Source organism: Nothobranchius furzeri, chromosome 7 (assembly GCF_043380555.1).
Source record: "Nothobranchius furzeri strain GRZ-AD chromosome 7, NfurGRZ-RIMD1, whole genome shotgun sequence".
In the NCBI taxonomy this organism is placed as follows: Eukaryota; Metazoa; Chordata; class Actinopteri; order Cyprinodontiformes; family Nothobranchiidae; genus Nothobranchius; species Nothobranchius furzeri.
The window spans coordinates 48,704,137-48,723,814 of NC_091747.1; the positions used below are offsets into that span (position 1 = coordinate 48,704,137).

Sequence of the window (19,678 nt, forward strand, 5' to 3'; positions counted from 1 at the left end):
GAACTCATTTGTTTTTCCAGATTGAGGATTTCACTGAGCTATCCCCTAAGTAACTGCTCCTTTGGTGTGTTGGCTGAATCCTTGGGTCCAATTCCCTCAACCTGTCAACAAATAACGCCTCTAATTCCCTCCACATCCCTAGTATTTCATAAACATTTCATTTCTAGACCATAGCAGCCATCGGGACATCTGACTTCACTGTGGAGAAGTTTATGGCCAGTTTTATTAGTCCTCCATGACAACCCAGGGTCCAGACCAGGAAGCAGAGTCGTAGTTTAACCCACCCCTCTGCAGCTTCTGTACTGTTACCCACCCACTACCCCATAGAGACAGTGTCCTGCCCACGGCCAAAATCACACAGATTAAATATCAGGCTTAATAAAGCAAATCATGGAAATCTCATAAATATTAGAACAAATTCAACTGAGCAGAAAACTAGAAAAATTAAATGTGGGTTGTTGAACATTAGATCCATTTTTTCTAAGACTTTGTTAGTTAATGAGTTGATTTGTGATAATCTGATCTCTTTGCTCTCTCTCACAGAATCCTGGCTGCAGCAAGAGGACTATGTTAGCTTAAACGAGTCGACTCCTTCAAATTATTTAAATCATCACATTGCTCGAAGTACAGGGCGAGGAGGAGGAGTGGCAACCATTTTTCATTCGGACTTATTAATCAGTCCCTTACAGATTAATAGCTACAGTTCGTTTGAACATCTTATTCTTAGTTTTCCTAATCCAGATTGCAAAACTGTAAAACCACTCTTGTTTGTAGTTTTATATCGTCCACCAGGCCCTTACTCTGAGTTTTTGGATCAGATCTCTGATTTTTTATCTGATTTGGTGCTAAATACTGATAAGGTCATTGTAGTGGGGGATTTCAACATTCATGTGGACATCGAAAATGATTGCCTCAATGTAGCCTTTAGTAATATCTTAGACTCAATTGGTTTTACTCAAAGAATACATAGCTCCACCCACTCCTGCCATCATACATTGGATCTTGTTCTGACTTATGGCATTGAGTGTGAGGAAATAACGATCTTTCCACATAATCCAGTCCTCTCGGACCACTTTCTGATAACCTTTGAGTTTTTTATAACTGAGTTCTCGAGACATGAAAGTAAATTTCATTATAGTCGGTCTCTATCTGACAACGCAGTTGCATCTTTTAAATCAACTGTTCCATCTTTACTGACCTCAGCATCTCAGAGGCATGTAGCAGAGGGCAATATTTTCAGTTCTAGCCCCTCACAAATTGATGCCTTAGTTCATCATGTGAATTCCTCTTTACGTGTGGCATTAGATGATGTTGCCCCTTTAAAAAAGAAGGTAATTAGGGACAGGAAGTTGGCTCCCTGGTTTAACTCTCATCTACGAGCCTTAAAACAAAACTCTAGGAAATTGGAGAGAACATGGCGCTCTACGCACCATGAGGAGGCCTACCTGTCCTGGAAAAATAGTCTTTTGCTTTATAAAAATAAGCTTCAACAAACTAGAACTGCTTATTTTTCAGCATTAATTGAGGAGAATAAGCATAATCCTAAATTTCTTTTCAGTACAGTTGCTAAACTTACACAGAATCGTAGCTCTGAGCCATCTATTCCCTTAGCCCTCAGCAGCAATGACTTCATGGGATTTTTTACCAGTAAAATTAATTCTATTAGAAACAAAATCTTTAGCATCCTCCCTAATGCGATTTCTTCTTCCTCAGTAAGTGAGGCAGCTTCAGAGGTGACTCTAGAACCTCATCTGTGCTTGAACCGTTTTGATCCAGTTGAGATTTCAGAGTTATCAAAAATATTAGCTTCATCTAAACCTTCAACTTGCATTTTGGATCCAATCCCAACCAAATTATTTAAAGATGCATTTCCTTTGGTTACTGCCCCCATTCTAGATATAATCAATCTATCCTTAGTAAATGGGTATGTACCACAAGATTTTAAGGTTGCTGTAATCAAACCTTCACTTAAGAAGCCTTCTCTGGATCCAGATGACCCAATGAATTACAGACCAATATCTAACCTTCCATTTTTATCCAAAGTCCTGGAGAAAATAGTGGCCATCCAAGTATGTCAGCATTTAAACACTAATGCTCTGTTTGAGGAATTTCAGTCTGGTTTTAGAGAGTATCACAGCACTGAAACTGCATTAGTGAGAGTTACAAATGATATTCTTATGGCCTCAGATAAGAATCTTGTGTCTGTTCTAGTCTTGTTAGATCTCAGTGCTGCCTTTGACACAGTTGATCACAATGTTCTTTTAGAAAGACTTGAACATGTTGTAGGGATCAAAGGAGCAGCGTTAGGCTGGTTTAAATCCTACCTGTCTGACAGATTTCATTTTGTAAATGTACATGACAAATCTTCTTCATACTCCAGGGTTACTTGCGGAGTACCACAGGGTTCAGTGCTTGGACCAATTCTTTTTACTATATATATGCTCCCAATTGGTAAAATCATTAGACAGCATGGGATAAACTTCCACTGTTATGCTGACGATACTCAGTTATATTTATCCATTAACCCTGATGAACCTAATCGGTTGGGTAGATTACAGGCTTGTCTTGAGGACATAAAAAATTGGATGACTCTTAACTTCTTGCTTTTAAATCAAGACAAGACGGAAGTTCTCATCTTTGGACCAGAAATCCAGAAAAGGAAATTGCTTAGCCAATCGCCTGCCCTTAATGGCATTACATTAATCTCCGAGAACAAAGCAAGGAACCTTGGTGTTATCTTTGACCAGGACATGTCATTCAAATCCCAGGTTTCACAAGTTTGTCGGATTTCCTTTTTCCACCTTCGGAATATTGCTAAGATTAGAAGCATACTTTCCAGGAGTGATGCTGAAAAACTAGTTCATGCTTTTATTACATCAAGACTGGATTACTGTAATTCATTACTCTCAGGAAGTCCACAGAATGTAGTTAAAAGTCTTCAGCTTGTCCAAAATGCTGCAGCTAGAGTTCTGATGAGAATTAAAAAGAGAGATCATATCTCTCCTGTCTTAGCTTCCTACATTGGCTACCTGTTAAATTCAGAATAGATTTTAAGATCCTTCTTCTCACATATAAAGCTCTTAATAATCAAGGTCCATCATACATCAGTAATCTGATTGTTCCATATGTTCCTAACCGAGCACTTCGCTCTCAGACTGCAGGTCTACTGGTGGATCCAAGAATATCTAAACTTAGGATGAGAGGCAGATCTTTTAGTTATCAGGCTCCTCTCCTGTGGAACCAGCTCCCAGCTTTAGTCTGTGAGGCAGACACTTTGTCTACTTTTAAGAATAGGCTTAAAACATTTTTATTTGATAGGGCTTATAGTTAAAATCTGATGTTAGCTTAAATCTGGACAAGTGGGGGATTACAGGGAGGTGGAGTGTACAGTCGGTAAAGACGGCTCTCCCTTGCCCTGCCTCCAACATGCCTACATCTAAATAGGATAGGTTATCCAGAGTTAACTCTGTAGTTATGCTGCTATAGGCTTAGACTGCTGGAGAATACACTGACCACTTTTCACACTCTACTGCTTTCTTCTACAGTCTGCTCTTTAACTGTACTATTTTGTGCAATTTCAGCTGTTAACTTTATTTTCTCTGTGAGTGTTTTTCTCCCCAGAAGAAGCTGCGATGACGTTCTGCTGAGCTGTGGTGGCCTCATGGAGGGGGCCATCGACTAGCACACTGCTGCTAACCACTAATACATTCTCTCTCTCCTGATAATAACTTTTTGTTTTCATTGACTTTTGATGTGCTAATACTAGTTTATCCGTTTAATTATAGATCCACTAGGATAAATACAATAAAGTTTATCTTTCACCAAATACAATATTTACTAAGACATCACAATATAACTATAGACACATTACGTGTGTGTGTGTGTGTGTGTGTGTGTGTGCCTGCTCTGTCTTCTCGATCCCCAGTGAGTCGTGGAGGATGGCTGCTTATACTGAGCCAGGATTCTCTGGAGGTTTCTTCCTGTTAAAAGGGAGTTTTCCTCTCCACTGTCGCTGCATGCTTGCTTAGTATGAGGATTGCTGTATAGTCACTGACACTAGTCAGTGACTTGATGCAATTTGCTGGGTTCCTTATATAGGAAACATTATTTCTGATTGGCTTAATGAACTGTGAATTGGAATGTTTATTATGTGAAGTGCCTTGAGACGACTCTTGTTGTGATTTGGCGCTATATAAATAAACTTGAATTGAATTGAATTGAACTGTGGTCTACGGGCCAATCACTTCAGCAGCACACTTCAAATGGCCTTTGATCTCTGTTAAAATGAGTTCTGACGAGCAAAACGCTCATCTTAACGAGTCCTGCAACCGGACTGATGAGGAAACGGTAAAAGAAGCAGCTGTACACACTAAGATCGGGACACCTGTTGACCAAATAAAGCTAAACTACCTGTCTGCTGGATTCACTGGCCCACTTCAAAGCATCCCCACAGTGTAGGTGTTCTGCCTCCCATCATTATGAAATACCAGTCAGGGCTGGGCCTTTCATCCCAGCATCTCTCTCACTCAACTTCCATCAAAATAATAATAAACACAAAAACAGCTGTCATACGTGCAAATTAACACATTAAGTATAGCAGGCCACATCATGTGTAGTTGCTATGGTTACACACATTTCAGTGATGGGCTGCAACATGAGCAAATGTCCCAAACTGAACAGTGTTCATGTTCAGTGTTTGTTTAACAAAATCAGCAGAATTCACAGTAAATCACAAAAACCAGTCATGTTGTTCTCCTGACTGTGTATTTATTCATACTTTTAGAAAAATATCTCATGAACTCCTTCATAGATTTTATTTAAACTGAATGAATCCATCATTCATAAATTCGGAGTGCTAACATTTAACATGAGATTGTGCAAAAAAGTGATTCTAAAACAGAATTTTCTCTATCTTAGACGTTTTTTAGTTGATCCCAATAATAAATTCAAGGTTTTTAATATAAAACAGGTTTTCCCACTTTACTCTGCAGCCCATTGAAACATTAAAAACTAAGACCGCTATAAAGATTCAACACAAATGTTCTCTTCAAAAGGAGAAAAAAAAAACAATTTAATCTTCATTTATCAGAAATAAACCTATTGAGATTAAAATGTATTTTTCAAGAGGGCCCAGAACAGACAGCTGAACAGCTTAAGACGGTATAAATTACGAAAATAGAAAAATGCACAATCTCGCAAATAATCAACAATGTTGTCTGCAAGCCAAACGGTCAACAGCCAGTTTTCTCTGCCTCCACATCACTAAAGAGTTCTCTAAAAACGTTCAGAAAGACCAGATTCACCATTTTCATGTGACTTTGCAAGCCGAACTCTGTATGGACCATTAGATCAGCGGCGACGAACAGCACTGGTTCAAATAGAATCCATTATAGTCCAAAGGGGAAGTTTCAAACCAACCGCTTTTTGTGGTATCCTGTCACCATTACAGTCATGCATCCAGTTCACCGTTGTGTATTTCCTATCTTCTTTATGTTGTGTTTATGTATTTCAGAGACTTTTTAACACGGACTAATTTGTCCTTCATTCCCCCCACCTCTTAATGCTGTCGACACCTCTAAGCCAACGTTTCACGTAATTTCCTTTCATGAATAAAATGCTTGCTGATTATCTTTGTACTCCTGCGCTCATGAGTGAATAGACGTTGAAATTTTCGAAGTCCCCACAATGCGGGAAAAAAATTGAGGCCAATGCGGAAGTTAAATAAACTGCAGTTCCACCCTCATCCACTGGGGGCTGGTGTCAGAAGCGAGCAAATCCTCATTAACTCCCATGTTAAAAATACCAATTTCACAGCAGAAATAAACATGTTTACAGCCTGGTACCAAAACATGTTTTTTGTTTAAATGATCTAGTTTACACTCATGACAACTCTGAGGGGGTGAATTTTTTTCTCACTCTTCTGTTTAAGTGTATTAAAAGCCTAAAATTCTGTATAATTAATGAGCATCAGACCCACGTGACCACAGAGCTAGCTCCGTGGAAAGGCCTCAGCCTGAGCCTCGGTCTCGCTTGAAAACTGTTTCGCGATTTTTAGTCTCTTAACTTAGATCATTAGTTGTGCCGTTTATGTATTTTTTTTGGATATTATTTGTGCAATTGTTGGAAAAAAACTTGCTGTGGCATTATTTGCACTAATAGAGCGTCCAAGGAGTCTCCCGTTCATTTTTTTCGGTAAGTAAAATTATATTTATGTATTTTAGGTCACTGCCGAGCTGAGCTTAGATTTTAACATGTACTGTTTAACCATGAAATTTAAATGTAATAGGGTAAAACCCAGTGCATTTAACATAATGCTGCACTTTAGAAAATGGGTTGAAATATAACATGTTGGTGGAGCTGGGTTCCGACTATCGGCTTGTAGAGCTCTCGGGAGACTGATGTTTTCCACCCGGTTCTCACCTCCCCGCAGCTTGGCGCATCTCTGATCGCCGCAGCTTCTGTCTGCTGCGCGGGCTGCCGGCTTGTGGAGCTCTCGGATGGAAACCGATGTTTTCCACCCGGTTCTCCCCAGCGGCAGCTCTGCGCATCTCAGATCGCAGCGGCGCTTGTCTGCTGCGCGGCTGCCGGCTTGTGGAGCTCTCGGGAGACCTCTGTGTTCCACCCAGTTTTACCCAGTGGTCAGCCCGGTGTATCTCTGACTCAGAAACTCTGGTGTTGTGCACAGTTAACTCCGGTTGTAGCTAGGTTGCTACCTCCGTTAGCTTAGCTCCCACCTCCGCGTTAGCTTCAGGTTAGCTTGTAGCTAGTTCGACCGGGTGTCGTCTGTTGATCCCAGCCTTACAGCCCCACCCTCAGCTCCACCTCTCTTCCCTTTTTTGGAATTGTCTGGGCTTGACGGAACCTGTGACACAGTCAAAATGGCGGTGGTGGCCACCTCCCATTTCCGCTCAAAAACGTGTTGTAGGAGCCTATGGAAATGAATTGTCCAGTATATATGTCGATGATATTTTCAGACTTCTTTTGTGAGATGTTCTTCAGTCTGCTCCGTTTGTTGCTAGATACCTTCAGCTCTCTTTTTATTTTGTTTTAGGGGGCGCTGTTGACGAAGTTAAAGGAAGTGGCGTCATGATGAATCACAAGCTTGTGGTCTCCGCCACTTTTGACGGATAGGTAAAACCCCCCTGCGAGCCCGTCAGCGAGTCCTTGTGCTGACGCATAATGACGTTGCATGTCTCTGTACCCACGCAGACGGAGAAGTATAAATCAGGCTTAAGCCACATGCATGTATAGAAGACCCAAGTCATGGATACACTGACACAACGCTCCACCCATAACTGGATTTTCTGCCACCCCAGTCATTAATTTGAACACATAAAAATGTGCTAAACCTTACATATGCTAGCTGAGTTCTTAACATCACACTTAAATGGATCATGTGATATTACGAGAGTTTGCACATGTTATTTTCAACATTTTGCTCCATCAACTCTCAACAAACAATAATCTTAGTTTAAAACTCTGGTATGCAAATAGTGTCTAATGTAAGCAATCAAGGCTACTAGCAGCTCATCTGGGGTAATGTTGGAGCTAATAGTCTAAGAGGAAGCACAACTCATTATAAACCACGTCACAATCAGTCCCGTGTCAGAGTATCTAAACACCTTTACATTTCCGCTGCGTGTGGATCAGCAGCATGAGCCTGATTAGTTTCACTGATCCTCAAAGAAAACAGAACGATCACATTCATTATGGAAACAGACACGTCCTGTTATAAATAATTCACAAATAACATTTAAGTGAAAGGGTCTATAAATATAACCTCCTTTGTGATGAGAGTCTAAGATGAGCCAGAACAGCTTGGGCCAAGGAACCGTGTTTCTGTAGGACTTGGCAGCGACTGGATCTGTTTCTCACTGTTCTGTGGAAAATCAAAGTGAGACAAAATCATGTTGTGAGGAAGCATGTCGGTGGCAGGAACATGGAGATGTGTGAGGACAAAAAGGAACAATGTGGCGACTCATTTTTGGTGAAATATTTGTCGTATTGTAAAACACTCAAGAATTAAAGCTCTAGTAAACACAAATACTGAGAAAAAATGCCTTTCTTCAGATTTTCCTTAATAAAGGGTCACTTTTTATATTACTTCTAGACACTCTTCATACTTTTTGAAGGTTTGACATTTCTTTGGTGGATATGATCTACTTTAGTGTTTATTTTTCATCTAGTTGCTGTATTTGAGCCTTTTCAAAGGAATCTACATTTGTTAAGTCACTTAAAGCTTCTTTCCGGAGTACTTCTCTTATCTGATGGCACCATCTGGTGGCTGACAAGCATATCACACAAAAAGTCTATTCCTCTGTTTAAGATCGCAACTTCACGTTTCTGTTTATAAATGTGCTTCTTAGCCGACAAACGGGGCTAAAACACGTTGTTTTACGAGTATTATTCTCATGTCATGTTGTGTTTTCATATATTTATATTTTAGATACTTTCTTGTCCATGAAAAGTTCATCAACTCTGCATCAACCGAGGTATTCCTTAAATTTGAAGCAAATAAGCGGTAGTCTAACGCAATTGGTTGGTTCTGGTCGGCGCTCAGTTTCCTATTGAATGGAGCTTTGCGGGGCAGGGGCGTGCTTAGCAAAAAAAAAAAAAAAAAGATGTATTGCTTACATTTAATCACAGTACATGATGAGAAAATCACTTTTATGGCTTTCTGAAAAATCATACATCATTTCTGAAAGGGGAAAACTCTGGAAAGCAGCTTTAATGCTGGCCTATGAAGGTATAAAAAACCCTCCAAACTCAAACGACAAAGGCAGTTTATATAACACAACTCTTAGCAAAGCACCAATTTTAATCTGGGTCTGGAGGTTTTTTACAACTATACCTTCATCTACATTAAAGGAGACATAACATGAAAAACCCACTTTTTTATCCATTAACACGGTGTGTTTCACATTTTAAGTGTCTACGTGAGCAAAAAGGCTTATATTATTCACTGGAGTTGCTATTTAGATATTTAATAATTAAGTTTTGGGCATATTTGTCCACCCGTTCAGTTTTTACATAATCTATTACATCAGTAATTAATTTAGTGAGGATAACTACCAAATATGGTAATGGCCCTCGCTAAACACAGAGCCAATCCGCCATTTTTTCTTCTCGCTAAGATTTTTTGTAGTCCTATTGGAAAAATGCAGAATGTCTGGTTATTTTAGCCACACACAGCTCAAAACTGTTCCTCGTTTTAAGGAAGGGTGGTGTGGCAGTATTTAAACCCAGGAGCTGATGACACTACTGCTAAAAAAACACAGAAGAAAAAGTAGTGTGTTTGTGTTTGTGCTTGTGTGTGTGTGTGTGCGCGCGCGCGGTTCGTTCTTTCGTGTCTTCAGGCTAGTAAGTACTGAGGGCTTCATCTATCTAAAAGGAGTCATTTTTATCTGAATGTGGCAGCACCGGGACACAGCAGCAGAGCGGTAAGCTTCATATCACTCTAAAATGTCGACAAACTTTACTTTAGATTTACGGGCATTAGCAGCACTAAAGCGTTAGCATCCGGCTTGCTATCGCTAGCACAGTATGCTAGTAAAGTTAGCACCCAGATTAATGCGGATTTGGCTGATTTTCGTGGAATAAAACGTGATTTCTGATCAACGCCTTCTTTTACACCAGATGATAACCTCCCACTGATTGTAACAGCAGAGAGCCTGTGTGTTATTCTACGTGAGTGTGATGTAATCTTAGCATCCAGTAAATAAAGTCCCATATCAGCTAAAATGCAGCGTGACAAAGTCATTAAAGTGCGTCAACACAGTGGATTTAATAGAGTAGTAAGTCTGTCTGCACTGCTCTCTAATGAGCTTCCTTTCATAAGGAATCATTTGTATAATTTTAGTGTCACTATTTTATTACATTTGTAAGAATATGAAGTCACTGCAGCAAAGTGAACTTGTGAACAAACACAAACGTGACTATAAACATGAAAGCTAAAGAAACGACTTTCCTAAAGCTGCTTGTAAACAAAATATGTCATTAAAGTTATTGTCTATCATTGCAGAATATGACGATGACATCATGGAACTGGTCTTTGGAAAAGTTTTCCCTGAACCAACTCCGTTTCTAGATGAGGTAGAGAAGATCTGCATCTCACCAACTCTCTGGTCTCAGTATTCAGACAACGGAGGTCTCCCACTGTTATCCAGGACCAGTTTGAAGCCCACATACTGCCCCTCCCTCATCATCAGGAAACATCAATCCGTATCCTGAGGACAACAGAAGACGGCAGGAGGACAGGAACTCTGAGACCTAGACACCACCAGCACCGAGACACAAATTACCTGTGTGCACAACGCCTGTTTAACTACTAAAGCCTGTTTAACTACTAAAGCCTGTTTATTATATTGTTCTACTTATTTGCTGTGAGGTTAATACTTAGAAAATTTGTATATTAATGTAAACAATTTTAAAAAAATCACTGATTGTATGTTTTCTTTTAGATGTAATGGTCCAAACTCCGCCTTGTAGACATTTATTGCATCCTGTAGGTAAATACACAGAACAGGCTCAGGTCCAGGATGACCCAGCATGCTCTTCTTCCATTCTGGCTGTTAGGGATTTTATCAATAACTCATTGCCTACTGATGTTTTCACTTAACGGTATTTATTTAGAATGCAGGTAAGATTTAACTATATTTGTTAGCAAAGCAGACTGATCTTGGGAATTTCACTGCAGCACTGATGTCCACCTCTCTGTACACATTAGAGAGAATTACCACTTTACAGCTAAACACATTTAATAAAGATATAGGCTACGCATTGCAGACAATAAAAACAAAGTTGTAAGCATTAGAATTATAATGATCACATTAAAGAACATTTGGAGGAATGTTCTTTATTTTTGACTCGAATCTCAAATCTTTAAATTAAAATGTAACTGCTTTTTATCCATTTTCAGCCATTAAGACACCCAATATTAAATAAGACTACTTATAAAATTATTTATAATTATATGTATGTATATATATATAGATAGAGATCTTAAAAAAATGTATTCTTTTAATGGTGTTTTAATGAGCTGTATCATTTTTTAAAACATTTTTTATAGAAATAAATAAGCAAGCAGCATTCCTTGTGTGTGTGTGTGTGTGTGCGCGCGCGCGCACGTGCCTGCTAGCTTGTCCCTCCGTCGGCCGTGACGGGTGTGTGTGAGTGACTACAGACAAATGCATGAGAGAGTTAGCAGCCTTGAAACAGCTTGATGAACTACTCTCCCCACATGTTTTAAAAATGCTAATATGCTAAGCTAAATCTGCTATGCTAAATAATGATTTCTCTATAGAACTACAAAGTCCGACTGGGGGAGGAGAGTACAGGTCTGCACTATGGAGGGGGGCGGAGTTTACAGCTCCTCCTCCAGTTTAAAGAGACAGTACCCAAAAACGGCTCGTTCTCAAGACTCTCCTCAGAACAGGGGTAGATGAGGGTCTGTAGAGCAACAATAATGAGGAAATCAGACCAAAGAACTGCAGTTCCACTGTATTTAGACCCCAACTGAAGGATTTAGATGTAAAAAGGAATAACTTAAAAGCATGTTATGTCTCCTTTAACAATCTAAGATTAAAAGTATATTTTTGGACCAAAAAGATAATTTCAGAACACTTATTAGCCCAAAGAGTTATATTAGTAGAATCATGAACTAAAGGATTGTTTCTATTTTAGCTCCACCCCCATATACATCTCTTCCAGACATTTCTCATCTGATTTCGATAAGAAGCTTGAAATAATCCCTCCCCTCCCCTCCCCTCAGCTCAGCCTTCAGCTCTTCCTGGGGAATCCCAAGGTTTTCCCAGACCAGACAGGATATATAATCCTTCTGGCAAGTGTTGGGTCTGTCCTGGTCTCCTCCCAAAGGAACAAGCCTAGAGAACCTATGCATCCTAAACAGATGCCTGAACTACCTCGACCATCTAATGATGAGGAGGAGCAGCAGCTATCATCTGGGCTTCCTCTCGCTTTTAGGCTGGCTCATTTGAAGGAAGCTCAATGTGGCTACTGGTATCCAGGATCTTGATCTTCTGGTGAAATTCCAAATCCCATGATCATAGATAGGGTTGGAACATATGGACCAGTAGATCAAAGGCTTCTTTATCCCAACAGACTGAAACAACACTCCCATTACTCTGATTTGTTGGTCTACCACCAAGACACTCAAACCTGGAAGGAGCCTTTTATGGGATTGATATCCAGGAGTGTATTTTGTTGATTTGAGAGAAAGTCTTTGTTCACATAGTTAAACTGGGGGGCACCTAAATACCTGTCAGACATCATCCACCGGCATGTCCCGGTGCGTTCCCTTAGGTCAGCTGACCAGAGACTAATAACTGTGCCCAGGTACAGCTTGAAGTCTCGTGGGAGCCGTGCCTTCTCAGTGTTGGGACCAAGGCTCTGGAATGAGCTGCTGGCCAATGTGAAGCTGGCCCAATCACTTGAGAGCTTTAAAAGCCAACAAAAAAACCATCTGTTCTCATTGGCGCTTGGACATTGAAGTTGAGATTGGGTGGGCAGCATCACTTTGAATGTTTCTGGATCTGATTCTGGAAACAGGACTGATCCGGATTGCTAAACTGTACTTGGGAATTCTTATTGTATTTGACTGGTTATATATGTTTGTTTTATTGCTGTGTTTTTTATTGGTGTACAGCGCTTTGTTTGCCTGCATTGGGCATGTGAAAGCGCTTTATAAATAAAGTTGATTTGATTTGATAGTTGCTGCAGCACGGTGTGTAGTTCTGGAGGATTCCAGTAGGGGGCACATTAGAGAACTCAGACAGGATAGGGAGCTGGATTTGTGGGGTAAAACAAAAACAAACATGGCATCAATAGAAGAGATCAGTCATTGGTTAATTTAAGATCGTAGCAGGAAAAAAAGACAGCAGTGGTATCGTAGGTAGTGTGAAAAACCTGCAAACCAAAGTCACCATGGTGAACCATGTCTCGCTTGTCTCGTCAACTCCGCCTACTGGCTACTTGTATATTGCAGCGTCCAATCGTGTCTCTTACCCCCAAATTCCACTACCTCCGCTCCGCTCCGACACGAACTCCGCAGCAAAATCGGTCCCATTGTAGTCAATCAGAGCAATTCCACTACTGCGGCAGTGCGGCGCAGTGCGCCGTCCTCTGTTCCGGCGTCCGGCAAAAATAGAATCGATTCTATTTTTGCCGGACGCCGGAGCACCTCCGCAGTCAATGGACAGTAATCACAACTGCCCAACAGGAAAGGGAGCAAGCACAGCTTCTGTTATTTCACAATAAATCGATAAACAAAAAGCGTTTTTTTGTTTCATATGCACAGGTTTAACAACTTTTAACAACTATCAATGGCGGCTGAAGTTTAAATGCACAAAAGTAAGCCATAAATACAGTTTCCACTATCAAAGTAGTCACACTTTGTTGATCCAAACACTGCTGATCTCTCAACACAAATGATGGGCAGATTAAACAGTTCATTTCGATGCTTCTCCCACACAACGGGTGTTTGGATCTAACTTCCGCGTTTATTGCTCGGACTGTATCGCAAGATCTCGAAAATCCCGCTTGTTTGCCCACCTCAGGTCTCCGCACCGAAGCGGAGCCGTTGTAGAGCGGGTACCAGTAAAAATTGAGTTCGGAAGTGAGCGGCTGCGGAAGGCGGGGGTGGACCGGAGCGGATGTAGTGGAATTTGGGGGTTAAACAGTGAGTATATTCCAGGCCTTTTTTTCTCATTCAGATTTTGTGCTACCATGTATTAAACCACTGTTTACCCTAAAAAGTCCCCTTTTGCATTTAAACATGGGCTCTTGTGCTTTCAAATAAAAAAAAAACTCTTTGGAGTTTGATCTCCTTCCCTCTTCTTCTCTGCGCTAATAAAAACTTCCTCTTGTGGATTTTCTCCTGGATTGAAGCAAGATGATCCAGCCAAAACTCACTCAGTCAAAAAGACGCCAGATTTGATGCTAACAAGTGAGCTGGTCACAGTCTTCTTTAGGGTGAACTCCCCCTGACAAACATTTTGCACCCAGCAGACCACTAACCCACCTTTTCTCATCCACTATCAATGGTGGATGCGTCATCCAAGTGAGTTGATAAAGAGCAGAGCAGAAGATTCAATTTGAGGGCAAATAAAACATATTTGCATGGAAGATGGAACCTTTTGAGTGTTTTAGAGAGAGCAGTACAAGATCTGAGCATAAAGAACATTTAATGCTTTCATATTCGCAAAATACTTGATTAAAGGTAATATATTAATACCATAGCATTTTATTTTCCGATAGAATCATGGCCTCAGATTTGGAAGATGTGCCTTTAAAAAAGCTTTCTTTTGAAACTGGAGACAATATTACAGAAAATGACTAAAAGTACAGCTACTATCCAGAGAAAAGCCTTCTGAAAATCTCAACAGTTTTTTTCATTTGAAGATTAAGTGAAAGAAATTGCAAGTAGAACATAAATGCTATAAAAGGATTGAAAAGAGTCAGATTTACTGGAAAAAGGCCCACAACAGCCACAGATACTAGCAAAAACAAAGACAGATCATGATCAGGAAGAGAGGCAAATCCAGAGACGGATAGATGAATAAAAGAAAAGAAGGCAGGTGCAAAATGTCTGCAAAGAAATCCAAAATAACTCAGCAGATGAAGATCTAAATAACAAAGAGATGCAACAAATAAGAAACTATGAGAATGAGACACAAAGCAAGAGATTAAATGTGAAGATAGGAGATAAAAAATGCAAATGAACAACATGCAAAAGTCTCCAGAGCATGCTCGTTTTCCAGGCTGTGCAGTCACATTACGAGTGATTGTAGTTTAACACCACCACTTTATTTCCCTCCTTTTAGCTTTGTTTAAACGCATCAAAACTTCTCAAAAGAGGACTTGTCAAAAATGCAAACGAGAGTTCGGAGTGTTTGGATGTTTAGTCATAAGTCTGTCTTATAGGAGACAGAGAAACGTTCTGCTCCTGAACGAACACAGGGTCCAGTCAAAACGCCAATAAGTGGAAAATCAGATTAGCCTAAATTCAGTCCAGTCCTCATGGAATTTCTCTAAAAGGTCACATCAGGTTCATTGCCAGCAGATCTACATCTAACTGCATTGCTGCAGGAGTCTGTAGTCAGCAGCAGTAATTTAACATTAAGGTTTGATGTGTAAAGAATGAGTCGTTTACATCTTATTTATGAACCATAAAATGTGAGATTCCATAGAAATATGAAATATCAATCTGATGGATCTTTGACTATTTTAACCAGAAGATCGGAACTTTTTATTGTAGGGATTAAGCGACACTTCGTATTAACTCCAAGGAAAGAGAGAGGGTCAGGTTTAAAATAGTTAAGAAATTTATTTCTACACAGTTTAAACAAGACTAACTTTAACATTGTGTACTGATGGACTAAGGTGGAGTGAGACGTGATGAATGATGGTGGTGTGTGTGTGGGATGTTATTCAGAACCAGCGGATCCGAAAAAGTGGTTAATTCTGAGTGGGAGTGAATGTTTCGCTCTAAACTTTAGTAGGAGATTTATAACACACATGAAACGCCATCTGCCGGTCTACATACCCAGGGGAAGCCTCCGATCAGAACATTGTCATTTCACAGACTGATTGAACATTGGGCTCACATTATTATTGGTAATTAACAAAGTTGTTGATTATGTATTTATCAAAATAGTTCTTGTCTTCGCTTGGTAACAAAGGTGAAGCAGTTCAGATGAGCAGAGTGCATGAAAGACCTTGGCCACTATCTCATGTAGATTAGGCCGTCAGAGACTTTGTCTCTGCTCGAGCAGACACAGCAGATCATGACCTTTAGATCATAAACAGGACATTCATGACGCTACAGATGCATTCTAATAAAAAAACACTTTTGTCTTCATGTTTGGGTAAAAGGTTTAGTATCAATGAGTTGATGATCAGCTCCTGGTTTTTTCCCTACTTTCTGGAAGAAATAAGTCAAACAATTCAGTCTTTATTTCAACAAATGTCATAAAGTTAGTCTCTTTTCTTTTGTCTGACTCATAGCATCTGGAGTCTTTTGGTGAGGAATTGCTCATTGTACCATAAAAGCCTGACTGATGGGAGTGCTGCACCAGCGGTTCTCTCTCTTTAGTGCTCTACTATCTTTTAAAAGGACTCAAAGCTTTGAAATCTGATCAAAATGTTTCGAGTTTGACAAAACTGGAGCATAAAGTACTTCTAATATTTATATTATGGCAAAAGCTCCATTTGCATCCCTGTTAAATGTGCATCTTGATTCAAATCTGTACCACATTTGTGAGAAAAAAGATCAGAATGCATACTTTTTGTGATAAATACTATGCATGCATAAGTGAATTATGCCTTTTTTTTTGGAAAAAGAATATAGCCCCTCGCCACCCTCAATGAATTTTTATTCAAACCAAAGGCTTTAAAACACTCCCCTGAACTTTTTAAGGTAAAATATTCTTATTTTTCACAATGTGCATAAAATAGTAACCGCATCTTTCTGGTGGTGTGGAGAGAACAAAGACTATAAACTGTTGGTCTGATTCAACACAAAGGTTATAAACACACAGGGGTTTTGCTCTTTGGTTACCAGTAGAGGTTCTGGCAGCTGATTCTTGTTTTGTTCCACTTATTTTTATCAATGTGGGCGGAGGCCTTGTCCTTAATGTTTGGCTCAAACTTATTTATTGAATGAGTCACTTGAAGTATCATGCGGCCATGTATTAGGACTCAAAAGTACAAAGTTTTAATCTGGAATGACCTCAGTTTAGAGAAATAGGAATTACTTTGATGGAATCGATGAGCTAACAGCTAGTCCATGTGGGACATCTTTAAAAACTCCAATATGAAAAATGTCAAAGAAATTGATGCCGACAATATTTCGTGGTTATTTCTGCAAAAATATAATGAAATCAAGCAGATTTGCTATGTTATTAGCTACCTTGCTAACTTTCTCTGCAAGTACCCACTGAATTCCTCAGAAATATATGTTTATGTGCAATGCCAATGCTCAAAGCTGTGGAAAGTATTGTAAAACCGCATTTTCATGAATTAAAATTGCTTTTAAAATACCGAAATAGTTTTAAAACAGCAGCAATCTGCTTGGTTAGCTCTGTTAGCTTGTCAAATAATATTTAGTATTTTAAAACATGAAGCTCGAAGCTTGAGGGCTTGATAGGCCTACACCCCGAGACCAAAACTTTTTAACAAGTCCCTCAAGTTTGAACTGAATGAGTTTGTTCAAATGTAAATGGTAAAAATTGCAATCCTAGCTAGAGTCCACAGGAGGAAAAACAATCATGAAAGGATACTGGTGGTCCAGATGGTGCCACAGTCCTTGTGTTGTGTCTGGCTGTTCCAAAGCAACCTGCAGGTCATTTGAAGAACCAACATTAGATGTTGACACTCCCTCTTTTCACACTCAAAATGGTGAAAACGTGCAACCTGGATAGTCACATCCATGCAAAACTCCAAAAGGTCATTTTTCCAAAAGACATCCCATTGTGGGCTCACACTCTGTGCAAAGTTACTGTAAAAAACCCTAAATTCAGCCTCATCCATCCCCAGATCTGTCAGTCACATTAAACATTTGTTCATTTCTGACTCTCAGCCTGCAGATGAGAGGCAGGTCTACCAAGAAGATGAAAGAGAGAAAGGAGAAGAACCGAGGAGCTGCAGCTACAGTGGAGGGTTGTGTATGACAAAATGTGCCAGCAGGGCAAGAAAAAAAAAACCTTCAGATGTGTTGGCAAGGATATGGTACAGACTGTCACTTAGCAGGAAGCTAAAGTGCATTTCATCCTCTTGAACTCCTCTTCACTTTGATATAAGATGATGCAAAAAAAAAAAATAAAAACACAGAAACAAGATTAAAGGATGGGAACAAATGTACTGGATCACTGTGAGTACTTCTAAAGCTGCATTGGTACAACTACTTCTTTGTTATGTTGGGTACTGTATGTGCAGTATATATACTGCACATGTATAAATATCCATCCATCCATCTTCTGGGCCCGCTTTGTCCATGCAGGGTCGCGCGCGCGGGGGGGTGGGGGCTGGTGCCTATCCAGCAGTCAGCGGGCAATTAGGCGGGGTACACCCTGGACAGAGAGCCAGTCCATTGCAGGGCAACACAGAAACACACAGGACAAACAACCATGCACACACACACTCACACCTAAGGACAATTTAGACAGACCAATCAACCTAACAGTCGTGTTTTTGGATGGTGGGAGGAAGCCGGAGAGAACCCATGCATGCACAGGAAGAACATGCAACTCCATGCAGAAAGATCCCAGGCCGAGAATCGAACCCAGGACCTTCTCGCTGCAAGGCAACAGCTCTAGCCACTGCGCAGCCCCTATATCTATCTATCTATCTATCTATCTATCTATCTATCTATCTATCTATCTATCTATCTATCTATCTATCTATCTGTCTATCTATCTATCTATCTATCTATCTATCTATCTATCTATCTATCTATATAGATAGATATATCTATCTATATATATATGTGTGTGTGTGTGTGTGCTGGAAGACTACAACACAGTAGCATAACACTGATAGCATGATGCTAACTTGGTCAGTACTGCTCGATGCCCAACAACCATGCTATGCCGGTGGACTTTGTCCAAATGTCATGGATCAGCTGCCTCCATGCTCCATATAGGACTGGATGCATGCTCAAAACCATCAACCCTGCAGAGAACATCTACAGTGCAACTGGCATAGTGGGGTTTTCATCCTTGTGTGAAACAGTATAATCCAGCTGTCACCAACCTTTGTTGAACCACACCAAGGGCTACTAAGAGTTAAACTAACCTTTGTGTATTATAAATATTGGATGTATGTCCAAATTGAGATTCCAATTTATAAATATTCTGAATTAATTTATGAAGAATATGAATCGATCCACAATTTCCAACTTTCATTACTTGAGAAGACATTTTCCAGACATTTCCTAGCTTATCAGTCAATTACTTCCATGCTGTATGCAGTCAAAGGATGCACGGACTTCCAGACCAACCCACTCCATCACATTCATTGCTCACTTCATCACAGACACCTGGCAGATTTCTTACTTACAGAAGAAATTAATTAATCCTGGAACTGACACTCTTTGTTACTAAGAGTAATGATTGTGAATCGATTTAAATTGAGAATAGTTTCTTCACCCTGAGAATCGGAATCTAATCGAATCGTGAGTTGTAAGATTCACACCCTTAATAAACATATTTTTAATGTTTTTTAAAAGAAATTTGGTTTTTAAATCCATATAAAAGCATTTCTGACACATTTTTGCTTGTTTTATTTTAGACTTTCCAGAAACACTACCGTATATGGTTCTTTAGCTGTCTTGTTAACATTATGCTGATAAAAAAATTAAATAGTACAACTTCCCGTCAAAACTTATAATCTGCAAAAAAATGTCATTTCATTGACGAAAAGGACAATGAAAAAAAGCGAATACAAAAAGGTTTCTCAGTGTTTACCTCAGAAGAGTAATCCTGCAGATCCCCATCTGCTTTGTCCTCCAATCTGCAGTAAAGAAAAAACAATTCAAGTCAAACTTTGACTCATTTGAATAAAAACAATAAAGAGATGGAACTAAATCCCCAAAGGGTTCGACTCAATTTGAAAGTCAGTCGTGTACAACATGGAAGTCAGAAGTGGAAAGGGAAAATCAGCG

The 19,678-nt window shown here is 39.8% G+C and overlaps 1 protein-coding gene across 3 annotated transcripts in view; it reads right to left on the reverse strand.

The window, feature by feature from the left end:
* Positions 1 to 19,678, reverse strand: part of LOC107382793 (sodium/hydrogen exchanger 9) — a 124,173-nt gene that overhangs the window by 7,977 nt on the left and 96,518 nt on the right. For all 3 annotated transcript variants that reach the window (XM_070553166.1, XM_054751216.2, XM_015955098.3), the window contains 2 exons: positions 19,482 to 19,527; positions 17,298 to 17,353 (listed from right to left, as the gene is read on the reverse strand). In XM_070553166.1, coding sequence (XP_070409267.1) covers positions 17,298 to 17,353; positions 19,482 to 19,527 — 102 coding nt within the window. The remainder of the gene's footprint in view (positions 1 to 17,297; positions 17,354 to 19,481; positions 19,528 to 19,678) is intronic.